Below are 22,244 nucleotides of genomic sequence, written 5' to 3' on the forward strand. Positions count from 1 at the left end.
GTTGTTTATCATTATTTTACGACGAAAAAAGTAAATGTAGTTTTATAGGCTATATTTATGTTTATAATATAATATAAATATATCCACAGACACGTACCTTGTTTCTAATATGATATAAAATTTTACGTAGTTCTTGATATTTTAGTATTTAGACAAGACCAAATCGATTTCGACGTTAAATGACATATCAGCTACTGTCAATTGAAATATTCCTGATTGTTTCCCATTTTACAAGAGATGCCTTCACTGCAGCCAATATCTTATCTTTGTATTGCTTATAATTTTAGAACAAAAAATAGTTAGATCATCAACAACAACAACAACAAATGATGAACAAGACTATATCCAATCCACACCACGATCATTCTCACCAACGTATTTTTCAATCCAACACAGGACTACACCAAAAGGAGATTCTACTGCTCATCCCGATATGTGTGATTGCAGTTTTGGAAAACGTTTTGGTTTGTGTCATGATCTTTCTCTATCGAAAGTTACGGAATACGACAAATATCTTCATTTTCGGTTTATGCGTAACGAACTGTTTATTTGCAGGTGTATTGCTACCCATGCATTGTTTTCAAAAAACAAACGAGGCGTATCTTTATTTAACCATAATAATCATCTTGATCTACATATGCAACTTGACAGGTGTCACTTTGGAAAGATACGTAGCCGTAACACGTCCTTTACATTACGTCAATATAATCACGAAACCTAGAGCAATACGTATTGTACTTGCGTGCTATCTTTTACCTACCATCTATTGTTTAATTCCAATGGCTTGGCAATCAGTACAAACGTCTCTTGTTCATAAAGTCTACATCACTTTTACCTTGGTTGTTTTCCTGATTCTCCCACTAATGTTTATACTTGTTGTCTACGCAAGGGTGTACCAAGAAACACACAAGTTCTTCAAAAAACATAAGGCACTTTTCTTTGAAACATCACAGTCGAAAACAGAGAACCAAGCAGAGCAGAAAACAGAGACAAATTTTCTTGAAGTCACTTGCTTCTTCTTGTGTATATGCAATAAAAATATTGCTGAGAGAAGTTCAGTTCGTCATCAAGGCGATTCGAGTTCGTTAACAAATTCGTCGGAATGTGACTTATTCATTGAGAATGTTTCACCGCGAGATACTTTTCAAAGATCCAGTTTATACAAACATGTCCTACAAATATCGGCTTCGGATTCTCAAACTAACAGCACAACTAGCGCCACAAGTCAGATCACCACAAAAGTAATTGAGAACAATGGGTCAGAGAGTGAAACTGAGGTTTTCGAACAAAGCATTAAAGAACTAAAATGCAAGTTAAAACAGAGTCGTTCTTTTGATGGACCAAACACAAGATGTCCAAGCAAAAAACACAGAAGCAAAAGTGAAAACCATTCACCAATTTCTAGTCGGTTAATAAATAAATCAAGTAATGCTACCAGTTTAGATAGCTTTAAAATTAACTATTCGAGAACATGTAAAAAAGCAAAAGCGAAACTTATTGAATTGAAAGCTTCTTCAGCATTCGCTATGGTTTCTCTTACATACATGTTTACCTGGTTACCAGTTGTTTATATGACTTTCTTGGAGGTTATTGATCAACTACATCATATCCCAACTTGGATGAGCACCACTTCAGTATACACCATCGGCTTTGGTGCAATGATGGATCCGTTGTTATATGGTTTCCTGTTAAGAGACTTTCGAAAAGCAATAAATAGTACTATCAAAAAACGAAAGAAATCAACAGAATGGTTGACGAGATGAACTTTTTGGGTGATTTTTTTCGTAAAAAGATTTATTTCTCTTTTGTACGTTTATTTCAACAAATTTCCCGATTTGTTATTTAGGCTTTTTGATTTGTTTTGTTTTAATGTTTGGATGTTTTTATTTAGTTTCGAAAAATTGTATGTCGCAAAACTAAAGAAATAAAAAAAGAACTATAAAAAAGCACTTCCGGTTTTTGAATTATTTTGATTTGAAATTTCTTTATAAACAATAGAATTACATGGAAACGAGGCCGGGCTGTATGTTTTAATTTTTATAAGGGATTTCACCGTGAACAAAAACAGTCATAAAAATTGATAGAAAAAAGCTTTAGAGCTCAAATTTTCAGCATGCACTTGTCTTTATAGGAGGAATACAAATATATAGTTTTCAATATGGTTTGAAGACCTTCGAAAAATACCAAACAATCCGGTAAAAGGTGTATTCGATTGCTAAAATTTATGCTCAATTTTATCATTACTGGGATAAAAATTTCCCCCACGTTGACAAGTTCGCTTGCATTTTATTTTCATTTTACTGTTACTGTAGGAGAACAATAAAACAGGTTAGGAAATGTGAATCAGTATGTGAAAACACAAGTCAGGCTTCTCATACCTACGTAAGAGGGAAATCGAGGATAAGTAACAAATATCAATATTCATTTCGACGTGGAAATCGAAAAATTGATCCTTCAACAAAAAAGTTCGGCCTTTAAACTGATCGACTTACGTAAATATAGGCAGATATATCCCTTTCCAGTACCCTCGGATCATTCAAAACTGAAAAATATAATCTGGATAAACGTGTTCGTTTCTCATATCAAAAAATATCATTTTTATTTTGATTCTTGAAATCATATGAGGTAATTTACATGAGCTTGGGTGAGAGTGAAAAAAATATATTAAGGTATAATAAATCATTAAGAAAATGCAAAAAAATTGAATACACAAATTATTAATTAAAAAATTATGAACTAAAAAAATCATGAGTCTGAAAGATCAGTAATGCCAAAACCCAATTTCAAAAATGCTACTTTCCATGAACTCTTTTGGGGTCATTTTATCAGATTATATTCTTAATAAGTCTGATGTAAAATAAATTTTATTTAATTGAGGAAAGGCATGATTTGTTCATTGAAGAAATCTTGTGAGAACTGAAGATGATTACCTTCTGCGGTCAAGAAATGAAGTTTTCCAGCTGCATCCATTTCTTTCAATCCTAATCGATCCTATGGGGGGAAATAAAATAGAAAATATCAGCCGTTTGAATTAAACCTTTGTTCTTACCTTAAAGCCATCTATACCTACTCTCGGGTACCTAATAGCCTGGGGGGCTAAAAATTTTCCACCCAGGACATTCTTATTTCAACCCCCCTCTGTTTATTGATTTTTGGGAACATTTTTTTGAAAGTTCCCCTCTTTTTCCCTAATTCTGCTGTACTAGCCTCCTTTTCGAAAAATTTCCAGCTAGGACATTTTTATTCCAACCCCCTCCCCCCACCTATTAAGTTTTGAAAATTTTTCCAAACCCCCCGGCTATTAGGTACCAGAGATTTAATCAATTACCTTCAACTGTAAAATCTTCAGGTCCTTCTACTCAAAGGACGCTGATCCTTAGTTAGACATGGGCGAGAGTGAAAGAAAACGATATGGATATAAATACCTCGGTGTAAAGAGGACTTTCTTGCAATTTATAAACTTCTTTTGCTTGACCAGGCTTGTAAAATCCAAACCACTGAAAAGAAAGAGAATCAGATGCTTAACATATCAATGACCACGTTCTAACTTTATTCCTAATCACGACAATAGTATACCCCATAGTAAGATTTCATATTGTTATTTTTATGATGACTTTCATAAAAATTTAAAAATTCTGATTTTATAAGAGAGCTTTAAAGTATTCTTTTACAGATAAATGATTCGATATAAAGGAGGGGATTTCATTGTTGGCGGAGGAGCGGGATAAGCCAACAAGGTGGCTGAATTTGACGACATTTTCGAAGGAATTTCGGAAATTGGGTCCCCTGTCGGAGTCGGAATTTTGAACTATTTTAGTGCGGAAAAACAGAATTTAGTAAAAAGTTTTGCAGAATTTCGGAATTGGCGAAAAATATTTAAAATACCCGGAATTTTTGACACAAAACCTATAATTTCAGAGGAATTTTCGGTGGCAGAATTTTGATTCCTTTATAGACGGTTTGGCGGAAACTGGGGCAAAATTGGGGCGAAATTGCGGAATTCACAGAAACCCCCCTATAAAAAGATTTCCAAACCAACAGCCTGATTCCTGGTTTGATTAAAGTAGATCATTTGATGCAGTAAATAAATCTCTATACCTCTGAGTCTCTTGGATCAACCATGGTATCTTTAGAGAATTTAACCATTACAAAGTTCTGTAATTTCATCAAATTTGTTTTGTAATCTGGATTGACTTTCTGTTGAAAAATATTTTTTAATAGGTTGTTTATAACTCAAGATACGACTTTATACCACAGGGCGTTAAAAGTCTTTGGGGCCAGAGGAAAAAAAAAGATATTCCTTAAAACTCATTTTGAGTAACAAAAATAGAAATACCTTTTCTTGATTGACATCAGCCAAAAACAAGGAGACATTTCTATATTCAGCTTCATTCAAAGGATCGTGCCAGTATTGAGCTTGAACCAAATGTTTTTGTACGTAAGATGTGTATGCACCAAGGTTCAAGAGTTTTCTCATGTAATCACAAAGGATAGATGCTTCACCAGGACATCTTGGAAATCCATACACACCTAAAAAACGAGTAAAAGACTTTTTTGCCAAGCTACTTGATAACGTCGTCGGTTGATTAAAATTAAACTTCTGCACCAAATTTCATGAATTAAACCCATTTGAATTATTGTTTCTACTACAGTAACTATTCATTATTTTCCTATTATTTTGATTTAAAATTCGAAGCGATTTGAAGAAACTTGAAAAACAGGTCACACCTTGATGCTGTCCTCCAAAAGAGATTAAATTTTTCATTGGTGGATTTGGACATCTCTGGGCAACTGCTCGCCTAAAATATAGAATGAGTTACTGAATTGAAGGAGGATTTCATTTAGAAGTGTAAAGTTTCATAGATCCTCCTGACTCATTATCAGATCACAACAATCAATTGAAAATCAGAGCTCAAATAAAAAATTACTGATTGTCCATGATTAATCAGCAATGAACCATTGCAGAAATTGTTTCAACAGCCTATTAGCATTAACCATATACCATGAAAAATATCACAACTGCGATAGCTCTGTCATCAAAAGATTTGGTTAATATTGACATTACAATTACATACAGAAATTGTCCTCCTTGAGAGAATCCCATAGCATGATATCCATTTTTTAATTTCTCATCAGATGCAAGCTTGTCACAAACTTGCTGCACTTGCTCGTCTCCACCCATTAAAAAGCCATTCTCAGTATCCTTAAGTAAAAAATGATTTTGTTTCGTAAGAATACACTGTTTTAAAAAGAAAATGAAGCAAGCATATTCTAAGATTTTATTCAAAAAAAATTTTCTTTAATAAAAATCATAATTCAACTTAAAAACAATGCCCTAAAACAGGAACTTTTAAATTGTGCAAATAAATACTGGTAAAAATAAAAATCATAATTATTTTTTATCGACAATCAGTCACAGCTAAGAAATTCAGCGCTACCAAGTCACTTTTTCATAAATTAATTGGCAAGTTTTGTGGAGCAAATACTGCTTACAAGTCACTAAAAGAACATAATATTTTCACATATTTACCTCCACTACACTGTTTCCAATCATCAATGATCTAACATAGACACCAGGTATCTTTTTCTCAACCATCTTTTTTATGTTTCCCATACTGAGAGGATTGCAGCAAGAATCACCTGATGTAGGAAAAAATTCCTGATCAGTCATAACAAAAATAGAAAAACCATATAACTATAAAAATATTAGTTTCTTTTTATTTTTCATTTTTATTTTATTTTTTTATTTTTAACACTTTCTCCCCTTGAGGTCAGATCTCTGATCTTCACTATATATACTTTGGTCACAAGATATAGACCTTTTGCTAGATGCCTTTTAAATAGATTAATATAATATCTTATTGAATTTAGCTAAATTTTGAGTAGAAAAAGCTTTTTATCAACTTAACTGAGACAGAAGAACTTTCCTGCTGCTTTGAACGCTGATCAATTTTGTGGGTAAGGGGCATTTTTAATTGTAGCCTATGGGAATCCAAACTAAAACTTTGTTAATTAAGTGACTACAGACTGATGCTGTGGGATATCATTTTCACCCACAATCAGCCATTTTTTCTAAGAAATGATAGAGAGAATATAAAGAGAATGATTTAGTAACACCTTGTTGATAGCTCAAAGTCTTCAAATATTTCCTGTTTGGACCTGTGCATCATAGGGTCCTCCAGGCTTCAGGTACCCCCAAAAAATTTAGGTACCCCAATCATTTTGGTACCCCCAAAATTTTTAGAATTCTAAAGTTGTTATGATCTTATACAAGAGGATTGAGACAGATAGAATAGAGACTGTAATGAGCTGTTCAGCTTTAGGTCGCCATCTTGAATGAGAAAGACTAGATAATAATATAGCTATGTACAGGGAAGTAGATATACACTAAGATGGTTATGTGCAGGTAGAAACGGGACCAGCTAGGAAGCTGGCTCTTAGAGCTTAGGAGAGTTAGATAGCTAGTCTATCATAACATATAACATCCCCCTTTCAAGCTTAAAAGTTCCTTCATCACCGAGCTTGGTGACTGAAGTAAAATAGACAGAAGTAAATTACAGTTCATTTTGTGACGTAGTCCCTTAGGTGTTTGGGAGCTTTAAGCGTACGTCCTGATGTACTTCTGGGTTGTGGTGGTTCGTCTTCATCTTCCATGAATGGGATGGTAGCGTCGGAATCGTAGCCATCATTGTCGATGTTAGGTGGTTGTTCGACAGGGTCTGGGTCGACGAGGCTACTGTCGTCATCACTGTCATGTTGGGATGGAATGACAGATTTAGTCTTTAGGATGTGTTGACGGTTGCGACGGAGTGTACGACCATTTGACATTTTGATGTGGTAAGATCGAGGTTGGTTGGCTTTGCTGACGATGGTTCCTGTGCGTGACCAGCTTTTGCCATCATGGATGCGGACGGTGTCTCCTGGGCAAAGCTCTGGTTTGACATGTTGAGTTGTGTTCGGTTTGATGGTCTGAGGCTTGTGTTGACGTTTTGGAGCTTTGCTGGTGATGGTGGGTAGGAGCGTTCTTGGTGATCTGTTGAACATGCGATCGGCTGGAGATGGTTCACCGATGTTGGATGGAGTGGTACGTAGGGCGAGAAGAGAAAGGTTGAGATCTTCTCCCGCTTTGTGTGCTTTTTTGAGAGTCCGTTTGACGGTTTGTACAGTACGTTCTGCAAGACCATTGGATTTTGGGTATTCCGGACTGCTTGTGTTGTGATTGATGTCCCATTTGTCACAGAAGTCGTTGTAAGCTTTGGCTGAATATTCAGGTCCGTTGTCGGAGACAATTTCTTTGGGAATGCCATAACGTGAGAAAATGGCTTTGCTATGGGCAACGACGGTTGGACTTTCTGCATCAGGTAGTTCACTGATATCGAAGAACTTGGAGGTGTAGTCGACAATTAGCAGAAATGTTTCTGAAAAGATGGAAGAGGTCGGTTCCAACTTTGGTCCATGGCGTTTCTGGAATGTCGTGTTGAAGGTGCTTCCGGACGTTGACGGTTTTGGTACTCTTGGCACTGTTGACATGTTTGGGAGAGGTTTTCGAGTTGACTGTTGATACCTGGCCAGTAGACGGTGGTGCGGGCACGAGCTTTGACTTTAACGATACCGGGATGTCCAATGTGGAGGAGTTGAAGAATTTCTCTCTGCATGGATCGAGGAACAATGATGCGTTGTCCTTTCAGGATGAGATCGGAGTTGATGCTAAGTTCGTCTCGGATGTTGAAGTACGGTTTAGCAGCTGGATGGATATCTTTGATTTTGGGCCATCCTGATTTGATGTAGTGTTTGATATGTTGAAGTGTTTCATCATTGGCGGTTTCGGTTCGGAATTGGTCAAGTCTCTTGTCGCTCATCGGGAGGTTTGGAATAACTGAGTCGACGAAAGCATTGAGTTCTTCAATAGGGATTTCTGAAGTCGTGTCGGATAAGGCTGCGCGACTTAAGGTGTCGGATACAAACATTTTCGAGCCTTGTTCGTAATGAAGAGTGAATTTGAACTGTTGCAGGCGGAGTAGAAAACGTTGGATTCTTGCTGGAGCTCGATATAACGGTTTGGTAAAGATAGATTTCAGTGGCTTGTGGTCATTGAATACATCAAAATTTAGTCCGTAAATGTATTCTCTAAATCTCTCACAAGCAAATACGATTGAGAGTGTCTCTCTTTCTAGTGGACAGTAGTTTTGTTCGGCAGGCGATAACGAGCGAGATGCGAATGCGACTGGATGCCATTCGTTTTCGTGTTGTTGTTCTAGGACGGCTCCTAGACCGAGTTTTGATGAATCTGATGAGACTCGGGTCGGGATGTTCGGATTGTAGTACTGGAGAACAGGACTGGATGTGACAAGTTCTTTCAGTCTTTGTACGGCATTACGTTGGGGTTCATCAAATGTCCAAATTACGTCTTTTTCGAGGAGAGTGCGAAGAGGTGCAGTTTCATCAGATAAACGAGGAATGAATTTGCCGAGATAAGTGATCATTCCGAGAAAGCGTTGGAGTTCTTTGACGTTTGTTGGATCTGGCATGTTGAGAATTGCTTCGGTTTTTTGTGGATCAGGCGATGTTCCGTCAGCTGAGATGAGATGTCCGAGGAAAGTTAGCTGAGTTTTGTTGAATTGACATTTGTCCTTTCGTAACTTAAGTCCTGATTTACGGATTTCTTCGAGAGTGGCTTTGGTACGTTCTCTGAGTTGTTCAAGGGTGTTTCCCCAGATGATGATATCGTCTTGGGCGTTGACAGCTCCTTCTACGTTAGAGAGAATGCTTGCGATGCGAGCTTGACAAATTTCACTTGCTGAGTGGATACCGTAGGGCATGCGGAGATAACGATAACGACCGAAAGGTGTATTAAAAGTCAAGAGTTTAGAGCTTTCTTCGTCGAGTTCGATTTGCCAAAATGCATTTGATGCGTCGAGTTTTGTGAAATAACGGGCTCCGGACATTTGAGATAGGATTTCTTCAGCGGTGGGTAGTTTGTGATGGTGACGTTTGATGGCTTTATTGAGATTTAGAGGATCAAGACAGACTCTGAGCGCTCCACTAGGCTTGTAGGCGACTACTAGCGAAGATACCCAGTCTGTTGGTTCAGTCACTTTAGTTATAACATTTAGATCAGTCATGCGTTGAAGTTCTTTCTTCAGTTTTTCGCGCAGAGGTATTGGTACATTTCGACAGGCATCGACTACTGGTGGTACATTTGGGTCGGTCACAATGTGGTACTTGTCTTGGAGGGTACCAAGTTCTCCAAAACAGTCATTGTACTCGTTGACAAGATCAGAGGATTCTGTGTTGAGAGTTTCTATGCGTTGAATTAAATCTAAATCACACGACGTTTTCAAGCTGAGGATTGGTGATGCATCTTCCTTGGTAACGAAAAACATTGTTGGTGTTGATCCATTACGGTGTTTGATGCGAAGAATACATTGACCTGCTATAGAAATGTCAGTTTTATTATACGCTGTCAGTTTATACTTCGATGGTAAAAGTCTGGCAGTTTACGAAGGCGTTTGAAGGTTGATATCGGAATGACATTAGCTCTGGCACCGGTATCGATTTTAAATGTTATTGGTGTGCCATTTGTGTTGAGGTCAATGAGCCAATCTGGGTGTTTTGTGGCTGTAGGGTCGGAAATTTGATCGATTTCGGCTGTTGATTCTACTTTGATAGCATCAACTTCTGGTGGAGTATCGTTGTTGGAGAGTTCAATCGATCCTAGGTAAAATTCATCCTCAGATTCAGATTCAGAGTCGGTAGCGAGTTCTGGGAGTTGAGGTTCTACGTGGTGGATTTGTTTACGTGGAGGTTTTCTATTTCGTGGACCTTTGGATTTGTTGGAGTCGTGGTTTCCCTTGGATGATTTAGTGCAGCATTTGGAAAAATGTCCTTTGGATTTACAGTTATTGCACAACTTGCCGTAGGCAGGACATGCTCCTCGATGGTGACTACCAGCACAAAATTTACAGTGTTTAATAATTTCCTTACTTTTAGAATGACGTTGGTCGATATGGTTTACGTCTCGTTCAAGTGGATGGGACGATGATGATGGTAAGGGTAGGTCATTTTTGTGGTGGATGGATTTTGTTTGAAGTTTAGATGCTTCTGAAGCTCGACAGTTTGAAAGTACTTTTTCAAGAGTTATATCGTTTTCTCGTAGGAGTCGTTCCTGTAGTTTTTTGTCTCTGAGTCCAATGATTATCATGTCTTTTATCAAAGAGTCACGTAATTGATTAAATTCGCAATCTTCACTCATCTTTTTGATACGTGTGTAAAATTCATCAAACTTTTCGTTTTCTGTTTGACGAGTGGTGAAGAATGAAAATCTCATGAAGGTCAAATTTTTCCTTGGTTTAAAGTGATTGTCGAATTTTGTAAGATGATGTTGAGTTTCATCTCATCACCTTCTTCAAATTCGAAAGTGTCGTAAATTTCTTTACATTGCTTGCCAATGCAGTGGAGGAGTATGGAGGATTTCACCAGATCAGGCTTGGTTGATGATTCTGTTGCTTGCAGGAAGATTTGGAACGATTGCTTCCATGATTTCCACAGTTCAGCATGGTTGCAAGTTGAATCCAGATTAAGTGCTTTTGGTGCTTTGAGGCTGTCCATATTGACAAAAATATTACCACCAAATGCAGGAGTAGGTTCTTCTGACTTGAAGTCAATGTTCTGACACCATGTTATGATCTTATACAAGAGGATTGAGACAGATAGAATAGAGACTGTAATGAGCTGTTCAGCTTTAGGTCGCCATCTTGAATGAGAAAGACTAGATAATAATATAGCTATGTACAGGGAAGTAGATATACACTAAGATGGTTATGTGCAGGTAGAAACGGGACCAGCTAGGAAGCTGGCTCTTAGAGCTTAGGAGAGTTAGATAGCTAGTCTATCATAACATATAACAAAAGTAGCCCCCAAACTTATTGTTAAAAATTAAATAAAGGATTTTCTGCTCTTTTGTCATTCCTGGGAAAATACTTCCATGGTGGGCATCATTTCTTTTTCAACAAATTCAAGGGTTTCAAGGGTAATTTTTGACTAATTTTCCAGGGTTTTAAGTTTTTTTTTACCGCAAACTTTCAAGAGTTTCTAGGGTTTTTAGTTGATCTTTGATAGTTTTAAAAGATTTCAAGGAAATCTGTTGACAATAGGAGAAAGGTTGAATTTTCATCTCTCGAGGTTGAATCCTTTCAAGGGTATAAATCTTGCACCTCAAGGGTCCCCAAAATAATATTGATTTTTCAAGGGTTTCAAGGGCTTCAAGAAAATTTTAAACACAAACAACAGCCTGCGCCCCCCTTTGTGAAAATGTAGGTACCCTCAAACATATCAGGTACCCCCTAAATTTAAGAATACTTCCAGGTACCTGACTTTTTTAACAGTTAGTCACACTAGCGTCCCGCCAAAATGCCTATCAAAGATTAATAGTGCAAAAGCGCTATATTGTTTACTTGACTCGCAAGCGAAAAATGCGTCGCAAAACTTCTAAAGGGATTTATGAAAAAATAACCCAGCGCTTTTTAATGAAATTAACATTTTCAAAAGCTATATGAGAAATTGCCCAAAATTTGAGCCATAGATGAACAAATTTGGGACAAGCCAACCTTGAAAACTAATCTGAAAATCAACTTCCCAAGAAAAAGATCTATGGGGGAGACGGAACCCACCTAGATCGGCGCACCACCAGATAGGCTACTTCCTGGAAATTTTGCCGGACCTCAAACATTGACCCATTTACATGTGCGGAATTATTTTCACTTTAGCGTATAAACAAGGCCTTATTAAAAATCAAAGCGCTGTCTCGGGAATTAATAAATGACAAAATTTAGTTGGTTGATATTCTGGCTAAAGTTTTAATTAATTGTCTTGGGAACTTGAACTTTATTCAGGTAACTCTCATCCTTGTTAGCGACTCCAGAAGTCATGCAACTTTCATTGACGTCAAACCAAATATTTAATTTTTTTGTGAACTTTGAACCCTTCTAACTTTTTTTCTATGTATGCTAAAGCGTTCCGGTTTTTACTAAAAGAAAGCCCGTGATCTTAGCTTTCCACGGTATATAACACTGTGGACATGGGCTAGAAAGGAAATTGGTAAATTGCAGAACGTTTTTGCAACATTTAAGAATTTGAATTCCGTGGGAGAAAAAATATTTGCAGCTGTTGATGAACAAATGTTTCTGGAAACGGAGGAACAAATAGTTGAAGACTGAAACTTTGTATGTTTATCAGAAAAAGGGTGAGGAATTCAAATTAATCACAATCGCTAATTCCAGTTCTTTCATTTTCATGTAGTTTTTTCACTTTTTTGCTTCTATAGCATGGGAATGTCCCAAAAAAGTTCTCCTTTCAGAAAAACTTAATCTTTACTTATATATAACTTTTTGTTCCTCCATTTCCAGAAGCCCCTTGAAAATGGGTTCTACCACCTTTTTTGACTCGTTTCAACCTTTTCCAAGCTACTGTGAGAGGTCCTAAATCCGACACCACTGCCTAAATCCGATGGGGTCTTTCAAAGATACAAACTAAAATAAAAACAAACCTTTCACTGTGACGCAACAAAGATACCAAAGTGTCAACTAAACTCAGAGATTTGATACACTGAACCAATTGAACCAAATAACAATAATTGCTTCTTATAACAAAACATAATTTTTTATTGCAATATGCAGAACGTCACAAATGACAACAGTAGTAACAGCATCATAAAAAGTAATGAGATGTTTTGATTTTCCAAAGCACACGAAAATATAAAATGAGGTCTGTGTACGAGCGTGCTCATTTTGAAACGTTACGTAATCAAGCCTGGTTTTTATTACTTTACACTGGCACTTGGCTTGATTGTGGGCCTTCCATAAATAAACATCCGGACTTATGGGTGGTAAAGAGGGCGTTGATAGTTGCCGCCTCATTGATTTGATGTTTGTTTTGTTATTCAAATTAAGTGCTACCGCATCCGCCCTTTTTTCAACTTTGCGCCATTTTTGCAATTTAGCCTGTTTGTTTCTTGATGGAAACCAGCCCAAGTTGTTTCGTATTTATCCCGCACAAGATACTTTTATTACAAAACTGTTATCGTTCCCCATTGTTTTAAACATGAGCAAATGATCCAGAATAAAAGGTAATTATTTTTACAACTCACACTTTTTAATTACTTTAATTGACATCTTGACGTTACAGCTATCTTGTTAGATGTTTTGTTTCGAGAGTTATAGCAATAGTTTACTGTTCAACTTGGAGAGGGAATGTTTGTAAACATAGAATTTTTTTTCATAACAGTTATTTGGGGGGTCGGAATTAGGCAGTGGTGTTGGATTTAGGACCTCTCATGGTATTTTCTTCAAAAACAAAAATAAAACAATGCAATGTCTTCTTTTTTCAAAAAATGATATTTCTTTCATTATTTTGATAAATATACTAAATATATCTTACAAATATTTTCATATGATGATAGTCTAATATCATCAAAGAATCCTCCCTCTGAATTTCAGGTCTCTAGCTACACTAGAAAAAGAGATATGCTAAATTAAAGAAGCATGACCAGGGGGGGTCGGTAGTAAAATCTCAGACATAATGACGTTTACTACGGTGGTGGTGTGACGAAAAATTTAAAAAAAAATTTACTACCCAGGGTAGTTAAATACTAAAATGGGTGGTATCTATGTGTTAAATGTTGAAAAAATTTTACTACCTGGGTAGTTAAAACTGGTAAAATTAGCTAATTTTGGCTATTTTTGTAATTCTTTTAATTTTTTGGATGACTTTTCTGAAAAAATCTGAAAATTTTTATAATTTAAAAAAAAATTTCTGTTGGAAAGTTGTTTGCTGCAAACAAAAAATTCTCAAAATTTTTTGTCAGTATAAAAAAAACTTTAATTCTAAGGGCAAAACATTAATTTTTGTACTAAGTGAAAAATGTGTCACAGAAATAATCATTTTTTAGCTTTTTTTGTAAAATCAGTCCTAAAAGCAACAAAAAAATAGGTGGTCTCTATGACAAATTGTCCCAAAAACTACCTCTTCCAAGAGTCTGGGTGGTGGTATGTAAAAATTCATAAAAATCCTTTTACTACTCATATATGTCTGAGATTTTACTACCGACCCCCCCCCCCTGGCATGACTGGAAAAATCTTTTTTCTTTTTTGACACATTTTTCAAATTTTTCCAAGCTATTTTCCTAACCTTTTTTTTGACATTTTTAGTCAAATTTTCGACACTAAAATTTGAATATCTTTACAGCCACTTATCCTCTAGAGGCCTATGACCCCTCATTTTCTTACTTTTTCAAAGCTCTACAAGATAGGATAGGTTTCGAAAATAAATATTAAAAAGTTGAAAAATCTTCTGGAGTTGCTATGTTGTTTCTAATACATCCTGTAGATGACTGATGACTGATGTTGTTTTTTCTGAAAGCTTGATTTCCTAGTGTGACTAACTTTTTTTTTTGAGGTATCCCCAAATTTCTGGGAGGGGGGAGTGGACCATATGCCAGTCTGGAAATTGCGGCTTGTGCGCCGGATATCCTTGGCGTAGATTTGAGGTTTGAGATCTGCTGCCTTCAACACGACCCACGGCATGGCCCGAACATGTTCGGGCCTCCTGATTAATACTTTTTAAAAATGGCCCGCGCGGGCCCGCCCAGTTTCGGACCATGTTTGGGCCAGATTTTCGAAAACTTGCTACGATCGCGCGTGTAATTTCAGGACCCAATATTTATATTTTAAATTCCTTATTTTAGCAAACAAATTTAAAAATCTTCATCTTTATTCAAATATATATTGTTCAAATATATATATAAAAGTTAATCATCTATTTTCCAATTAAGTTAGGAAAATTATTAAAAAGAATGATTTGAATCTTACATAATATGGTCTTCTTTTTATTCTTCATCCCGTTCCCTTTTCTCATGGTCTTCTCCTATTCGAAGCAGAATTTTTCTGGATCGTTTTTTGTACTGTTATACAACTTTGTGAATCAAACTGGTATTTGGAACTTTGAATTTGTCTAATGAAAATATTTAACAATGGATGATGATAAACCAGGAAAGGCAAATAAAATTAAATTCTACTATTCCCATGATTAAGTAAGTTTACTTTTATGCCTACACTATTCCCATGCTCAGTATGTTCTAAGACAGTCAAAGAAGAAGGTAACTCTATATTCTGTGACTCCTGCAAACTTTGGACTCACCTAAAATGCTCAGGCTTAACTCTTGCTGAATTTCAATTTTTATCTACCAGTCCTAACGACTGGTACTGCCCCAAATGTCTCCTTGGGGCTCTTCCCTTTAATCTCAAGTCCCAACCTTCCCTCTCTGGTGCCCTAAACCCTAAACTTATTGATGTTGCTCGTAATCTTCACCTAATTTCTGACCACTGCCAAAACAACTGTCTGGACCTTGATAATCTCATGGCTGCTGACTGTAAGTACTACAAAACTCCTGACTTCCAGAAACTTGCCCGTGAAAGCGGGCCCTTCTCTTTTTCTTCTCTTCACCTTAATATTGCTTCATTAGCTCTACACATAGATGATCTAACCACTCTTATTTCTAAACTCAATTTTAATTTTGATGTTATGGCGATCACCGAAACCCGTATTTTGAAGGGGAAAAAACCATCTTTCAACTTCAATCTTGAAAATTTTCAGGAACCAATTTACACGCCTACAGAGGCTTCTGTTGGTGGCACTATGTTATACATTTCGAAAAATTTCTCTTTTGAACCCCGCAAAGATCTTGACTCTATGTTGTATTGCTCAACCCTTCTTGAATCTACTTTTGCAGAAATCCAGCATCCAAACTCTACTAATATTATTGTTGGATCCATCTATAAACACCCTCTTTTTTCGCTTGATGAATTCAATAAACTTCTTGAACCACTTTTGAATAAAATCAACAAAGAAAATAAACAAATTCTTTTGCTAGGTGATTTCAACATTAATCTTTTGAACACTTCTTCTGATCCCAATATCTTATCTTACTTGAACAACCTTGGATCACACTTTCTTATACCTAATATTTTTCTTCCGACTCGAATTACTGACCACTCCATGACACTTATTGACAATATTTTTTCTTCAATTTCTGAAAAGCGTACCTTTTCAGGAAATTTGCTTTATTCTATCTCTGATCATCTTCCTCAATTTCATCTTGTCTGTGGTCCCTCTGTAAAACCAAAGAATGAAAAAATCTTCCGAAAGGACTGGAAAAACTTTAAACAACAAGATTTTATTTTTGATTTTCTTAATATTGATTGGGTAAATAAATTATATCGAATAACAGATGTTGATCAAGCTTTCAAAACCTTTTATGATCTTATCCAAGACCTTATTGATCAACATGTCCCAACTGTTGTTGTGACCAAACGCCAACAAAAAACTCGGGCTAAACCATGGATCACCCCCGGAATTATTAAATCAATCTCACAACGTCAATTTTATTCTAGAAAATATATTCAAACCAAGGACCCTATTATGAAATCTTTTTACTATCAAAGATATAAAACATACAAAAATCTCATAGTTACTCTTACACGTAAGAGTAAGAATAATTATTATTCCAATTTTTTCTCCGTTCATGCTACAAATATTTTGAAAGTCTGGGAAGGGATCAGAGATATCATTGGATCTGATTCCAAATCTTCTCCTTCATCTGTTCGTGTCAATGGCCATCTCAACTCTGACCCAAACGTTGTTGCCAATGGCTTCAATGACTTTTTTACTTCTATTGCAGATACTGTCCGTTCCAAAATTGGTCCAACCAATCGTCACTTCTCTCACTATCTCAAAAATCGCATTAGGAACTCTATTTTTCTTGATCGTGTTAACCCTGCTGAAGTTTTACTAACAATTAATTCTTTATCCTTTAACAAATCATCTGGCCCTTATAGCATTTCCCCAAAAATTCTTCGTCTTCTAAAGTTTGACCTCTCTGGACCCCTTTCTTTTCTTTTTAACCTTTCATTTGAATCTGGTTGTTTTCCCTCAATGCTTAAACTCTCGAAAGTTATTCCTGTTTTCAAAAACAAAGGCTCTCCACTTGAAATATCTAATTATCGCCCTATATCTCTTCTTTCCAACATAGAGAAAATTCTTGAGAAACTTATGTACTCTCGTCTTATTACTTTCTTAGATTCTCATCGAGTATTTTTTGAGCGCCAGTTTGGTTTTCGTAGATCTCACTCAACCATCCATACCTTACTTAATATCGTTGAACGTATTCGGAAATCTCTTGATGATGGTAACTTTGTGTGTGGTGTTTTTGTTGATTTGCAAAAGGCTTTTGACACTGTTGATCATTCTATTCTAATTTCAAAACTGGACCACTATGGGGTTAGAGGAAAGGCTAATGACTGGTTCAGATCATATTTATCTAACAGATCCCAGTTTGTCTCTATTTCATCCAATAAATCTTCTATTAAAATAATCCCTCATGGTGTTCCACAAGGCTCTGTTCTAGGACCTCTCTTATTTTTAATCTATATTAATGATCTTCACAATGCAATCTTTTCAAGTGAAACTTTTCATTTCGCCGATGATACCCATATTTTACATTTTAATGATGATCTTCTTTCCCTTTGCAACAGAGTCAATCGTGACCTAAGATCCCTCCAAACTTGGCTCAAAGCCAATAAAATATCCCTTAACGCTGGAAAAACTGAATTTTTAATTTTCAGACACTGTCGAAAAATTCTTCCTTTTGTTCCTTTTCTTAAAATTGGAGGTAAGAAAATTTTTCAAAGTTTAAATATCAAATATCTTGGCGTTTTGATTGACATGCACCTCAACTGGAAAGCCCACACTACATCTTTATCAGCTAAACTTGCCAGAGCAAATGGTATTATATCTAAGCTCAGGCACTATGTTTCAACAAAAACCTTAGTTAACATTTATTATGCTCTTTTTCATTCTCATCTTCAGTATGGTTGCCAACTCTGGGGTCTTACTGACAATACCACCTCCAAACCTATATTTATCCTTCAAAAGAAAGCCTTACGTCTTATTACTTTTAACAACTCTCGATGCCCTTCTTCTCCACTCTTTTCTGATCTCAAAATTCTCAAGATTTTTGACCTTGTCAAATGCCTTAATATATCTTTTGTCCACAGATTCCTAAATAACAAATTACCCTTTGACCTTCTGGAGTTTTTTAACTTTATTCAGCTCGATGCTGAAGACGAAAACACTCAAAGTACCAGAGGAGCATGTTTGAAACTACTTTTTGTTCCCTCCTACAACACCATTACCTTTGGGAACAAATCTTTCTCTAAGTTTTGCATAACACATTGGAACAGCATGCAGCGATCTTATCCAAATATTACCCTGAGCTCATCTGATTTCAGTTTTGTTAAATCTCTTGCCCTTACTCACTGTCTTGGGAGATACTGAGCACACCCCTCCCCTACCAAGAAAGGTTAGCAAACTTTCTTTTAATTTATTTTTCATTACATAACAAAATTCTTAAAAATATATAAATATTTTTTTTACTAATTTACAATGTGTTATAAACGCAATCTGTACTTAGGTGGCCGCATCTTTTTGATTAGCTAGACTATAAGGCGGTCTCCTTCCATATATTTTTTGTGCATATCATCACTTGTATCTTTTCTGTAGTGTTAAATGGTAAATAAATACTTACTTACTTACTTACTTACTTACTTACTTACTTACTGATGTTCCTTTAAAATAAAGACATGATAGCTAGACTTGTTTATTGGGTATTTTTCTTTTTTGTTTGGGCCGATTCAATAATACTTTTTTGTGGCTCGAGCATGGTCCGAACAGGCCCGAACATGTTCGGGCCCTGCCGTGGGTCGTCCTTTAACTTTTCCCAGTTAAGTCACTTACAAATTTCATCAGTCCAAAAAGTAGAAACATGTGAAGAAAGGCTAAGACCAAAGCAACCACACAACATTCACCTTATTCCCAATCACCAATTAAATGCTTCGACGAGAAAAATGACTGGTCACGTGACGAAAGTCAGCAATTTTTCCCTCCGCCTTAGTTGACTCCTTGCTCCACCCATCCTGCCCTGACTTGCTGCGGGGCTTGGAGTTTCAAAATTAGAAGGTCACGGCTCAAAACCACATGTTTATTCCGTGCGAAAAGAAGAATTTTGAGGATTACGAATCGAAAGAACATGGGCATGGCGGCCATGGACCAGTGAAAGTATTTACTTTTGAAGAATTTTTTTGGCCGCTAAGACGTAGGGGGGGAGGGGGTCTGAACCTTAACGGCCTCAGGTCGTTAAAAAAAGGAAAGTTGTTTGTCGACGGCCCCTTCTTATTGAAAAAAATGAATGATGAATGAATAATAAAAATGAAAAAAAAATCTTTCTTACCCATCCCATGCCAGATCACAACAGGAACAGTAACATTTGTAGCCAAAGAGAGAGTGCCAACTACCAAATGAAAAAAACATAAAACACCAAATACCTTTGCCATTTTGACTTTGAGTGGGTGTTTGCAGCGCTGCTGTTTGAGCTTGTGTTGGGTTGCAGAGAAAATTTTTAGAGATCTTGTGACCAAAAAGCACTTTCGTTTTCGACTATAACTAGCCCGAAAACATTATTCTTAGGAAACTAGGCTAATCGTTTCCACGGTATGTCTCGCTGCGTCAAACTTTAGAAAGTTAATATTCGAACTTCCAGACTGGGGTGGGCGAGATGTAAACATAAAACTCTCATTTATTTCGAATCGAAGCAAGAAAGAAAATGAAAGGGGAATCACACACCAAAGACTCCAAAAACAGTTGGATCATGAATTATTCATTACATTATGAGTACTATCGTATTTTGATGACATGGATACACTGATTGAGGTTTCCTTGGTAAGCACTACTTCAAAACAAAGATTGAAAACTATCTTTTAATGATCATTTTGAACTTTTTAAAAATCTGACAATTTGAAATTTCCATTTTGTTTTCAAAAAAAGGGTTCTTGTCTGTGTCTGTTTTAGATGGACTTTTTTTTTGGCATTATCTTGAGCTTGATTTTTTTATTATCTCTCTGCATTAGCCCAGGGGGTACCGTCAACTGCTCCAACTTGGGACGGAGTGTACGCAACATGGGACTTGTTGGTTGATATCTGGCCTGAATTTTTACTTAATGTTAATTAAATCTAGGACCCTGCCAATGCACCGGACTTAACGAACACCGGACACGCGAAAGTCCGGTGTAAAATGAGGATTTTTTTCCCACCGGAAAATTTCTACACCAGACTTAAGGTAGTCGGATGTCCGGTGTCGCAGAAGTAAGGATATTTTTTCCCACCGGACAATCAAAACACCGGACATGACCAGTCCTGTGCGTCCGGTGTTTCTTAATTTTTTGTTTAATAAATGTCCTACGTCCAAAATTCCCTGTATGCAACACCGGACTGACACCGGATACTTTTTGCCACCAGACAAATACACCGGACAATCCGGTGCGTCGGCAGGGTCCTTTAAATCTCTTTGACAACAAATTTGTTTTGATAACTCCACCAAGTTTATCAATCATACTTTCTGTCATAACATGTCACAATAACTTTCACTGATAGCATGCCCTTTTTAACTTTTGTTTTCATTCAAAATGACCGGCTGAACGTGGTTATTATCAGTTAAAGGGTTTGGGTTGGAGCTTGACACAAGCATCTTTTGTGATTTTCTCTTAATGTAGTCTGGTCTGTAGTTTGTACAACAGAACTTTGTATTTAGTGAGTTTCGAATCCCACCGTTGGCGATCTTTCGGTAAGTCATTCAGTCAGTTGGAAAACATAGAAAATAAACCAGCTGCGTTGGAAGGTCAGCCCAATAAGCTTAAAACGATTAGAAGGAAGTACAATCAAGAAACCTAATTCATTGTTAAAGTCAAAGAGGTTGAAAAGCTCATTTTGGCTGAAACTTCAGACGAAAAAATGTTTAACACAAAGTTGGATTTGTCCAAAAGTGGACATGGGATAGATGTTGGAATTTCACCTTTGGGGGGGGGTACTAAGTTTACGAGGTGACGGGTGTCCGAGCCAAAAGTCAACCCTTTGAGAGACAAAATTTTGATGATTTTGGGACCCTTTGAGAGACTTTCCTAAAATTTTGGTAGATTTTTTCCAAATTTCGGTTTGATTTTCACCAAATTTTGGTCAAAATTTCTGGAAATCGTGTCCTTTTTAGAGAAAAATTTTCGATTTTCGTGATTTTGGGACCCTTTTAGAGACTAACTTATGAATTTGTACCCCTCTGAAAGACTTTTGAGGCCTGCAAAAAGGTACCCTTATGGTTCGCATCCATTTTGCCTAAGTAAACCCCCCCCCTCCGGGAAATTTCACCTAAATCTGTTCGTTAGAATGTCTTAAACCTGTTCGTTATTCTCTGAGAAAGTATATCCGAGGCGGTCGCTTTAGATGTTCACTGTTCACTGCAGCTTTCGTCACATTTGTCAGATTGTTTTAATTGATGTGTTGAACTAAGTAGGCCCCTAGTATAATGTGAATGAGTGCATTTTATATTGAGGAAGCTGCGTCGAAAATTCCGTCCAGTTTCGATAACTCAATCAAAAGTTATGATGATTCCAAGTCTCTGTTAATGTTACGCCACACTTTGACGTTCATTTCTCTGCTTTCTTACACACAAAAACTCTCTCCAGACAAGAAAGCCTCAAAACCAATCATAAAAAACTTTCTTTTATACTGTCTATTTATTTACAATGCATCAGCTTCTTTCAATTTATTGAATAAACAAAAAATTTTAATTTTTACTACTTTCTTCTTTTATATAGTGTTCTTTTATTATTCTCATAGTGACGTGTTTCTTTTCTCTTCCAATAGAAAGTATTTTTCGCGCCAAAGTTTTACCGATAACTTGTTTTCCGAAAATAATCCGAAATCAGATTTAAAAAATAAGTCCAAATGCGCTGCGGATGGAAAAAAAATCGCGGAACCGATTTGAAGGGTCACCGGGGCTGACCAATAACTCACAAAGACCCAGAAAGTCAGAAAAACTATGAACAAGAGACTGGAAAGTAAGAAATAAGTCCAGATATGTCTTCCGTCTTAATGAAGAAGCCAGCAACCTTAGGTATTTTTATGACATGTTATTTTCACATCAGCCTATACCAGGGTATATTCTCTGTGTTCAATCAATAAAGTACCTAATCGACCCTTTTTACACCGGCTCTCATTGGTGTTATTTTTAAGCTTGTGGCGTAATAAGGGCTGGTGTTAAAAGGGGTGGCGTAAAAAAGGCCAAAATTTTGCAATTTTAACCTAAA

General features: G+C 36.5%; 2 protein-coding genes across 2 annotated transcripts; one reads left to right on the top strand and one right to left on the bottom strand.

Moving 5' to 3' along the window:
- The first annotated feature begins 309 nt into the window (after window positions 1-309).
- On the top strand, window positions 310-1,840 carry LOC136810135 (uncharacterized). The gene has a single exon (XM_067066702.1). The coding sequence runs from the start codon at window positions 327-329 to the stop codon at window positions 1,761-1,763; it is 1,437 nt and encodes a 478-aa protein (XP_066922803.1). The 5' UTR covers window positions 310-326; the 3' UTR covers window positions 1,764-1,840.
- Window positions 1,841-2,569: 729 nt separating this feature from the next.
- On the bottom strand, window positions 2,570-19,547 carry LOC136810136 (palmitoyl-protein thioesterase 1-like). The gene is made up of 8 exons (XM_067066703.1): window positions 19,340-19,547; window positions 5,531-5,640; window positions 5,076-5,203; window positions 4,729-4,799; window positions 4,337-4,530; window positions 4,099-4,197; window positions 3,426-3,497; window positions 2,570-2,991 (listed from the first exon to the last, which is right to left on the bottom strand). The coding sequence occupies exons 1-8, from the start codon at window positions 19,440-19,442 to the stop codon at window positions 2,869-2,871; spliced, it is 900 nt and encodes a 299-aa protein (XP_066922804.1). The 5' UTR covers window positions 19,443-19,547; the 3' UTR covers window positions 2,570-2,868.
- Window positions 19,548-22,244: the final 2,697 nt, after the last annotated feature.

The sequence above is a fragment of the Clytia hemisphaerica genome, unplaced genomic scaffold, assembly GCF_902728285.1.
Source record: "Clytia hemisphaerica strain Z4C2 unplaced genomic scaffold, Clytia hemisphaerica genome assembly, whole genome shotgun sequence".
Classification (NCBI taxonomy): Eukaryota; Metazoa; Cnidaria; class Hydrozoa; order Leptothecata; family Clytiidae; genus Clytia; species Clytia hemisphaerica.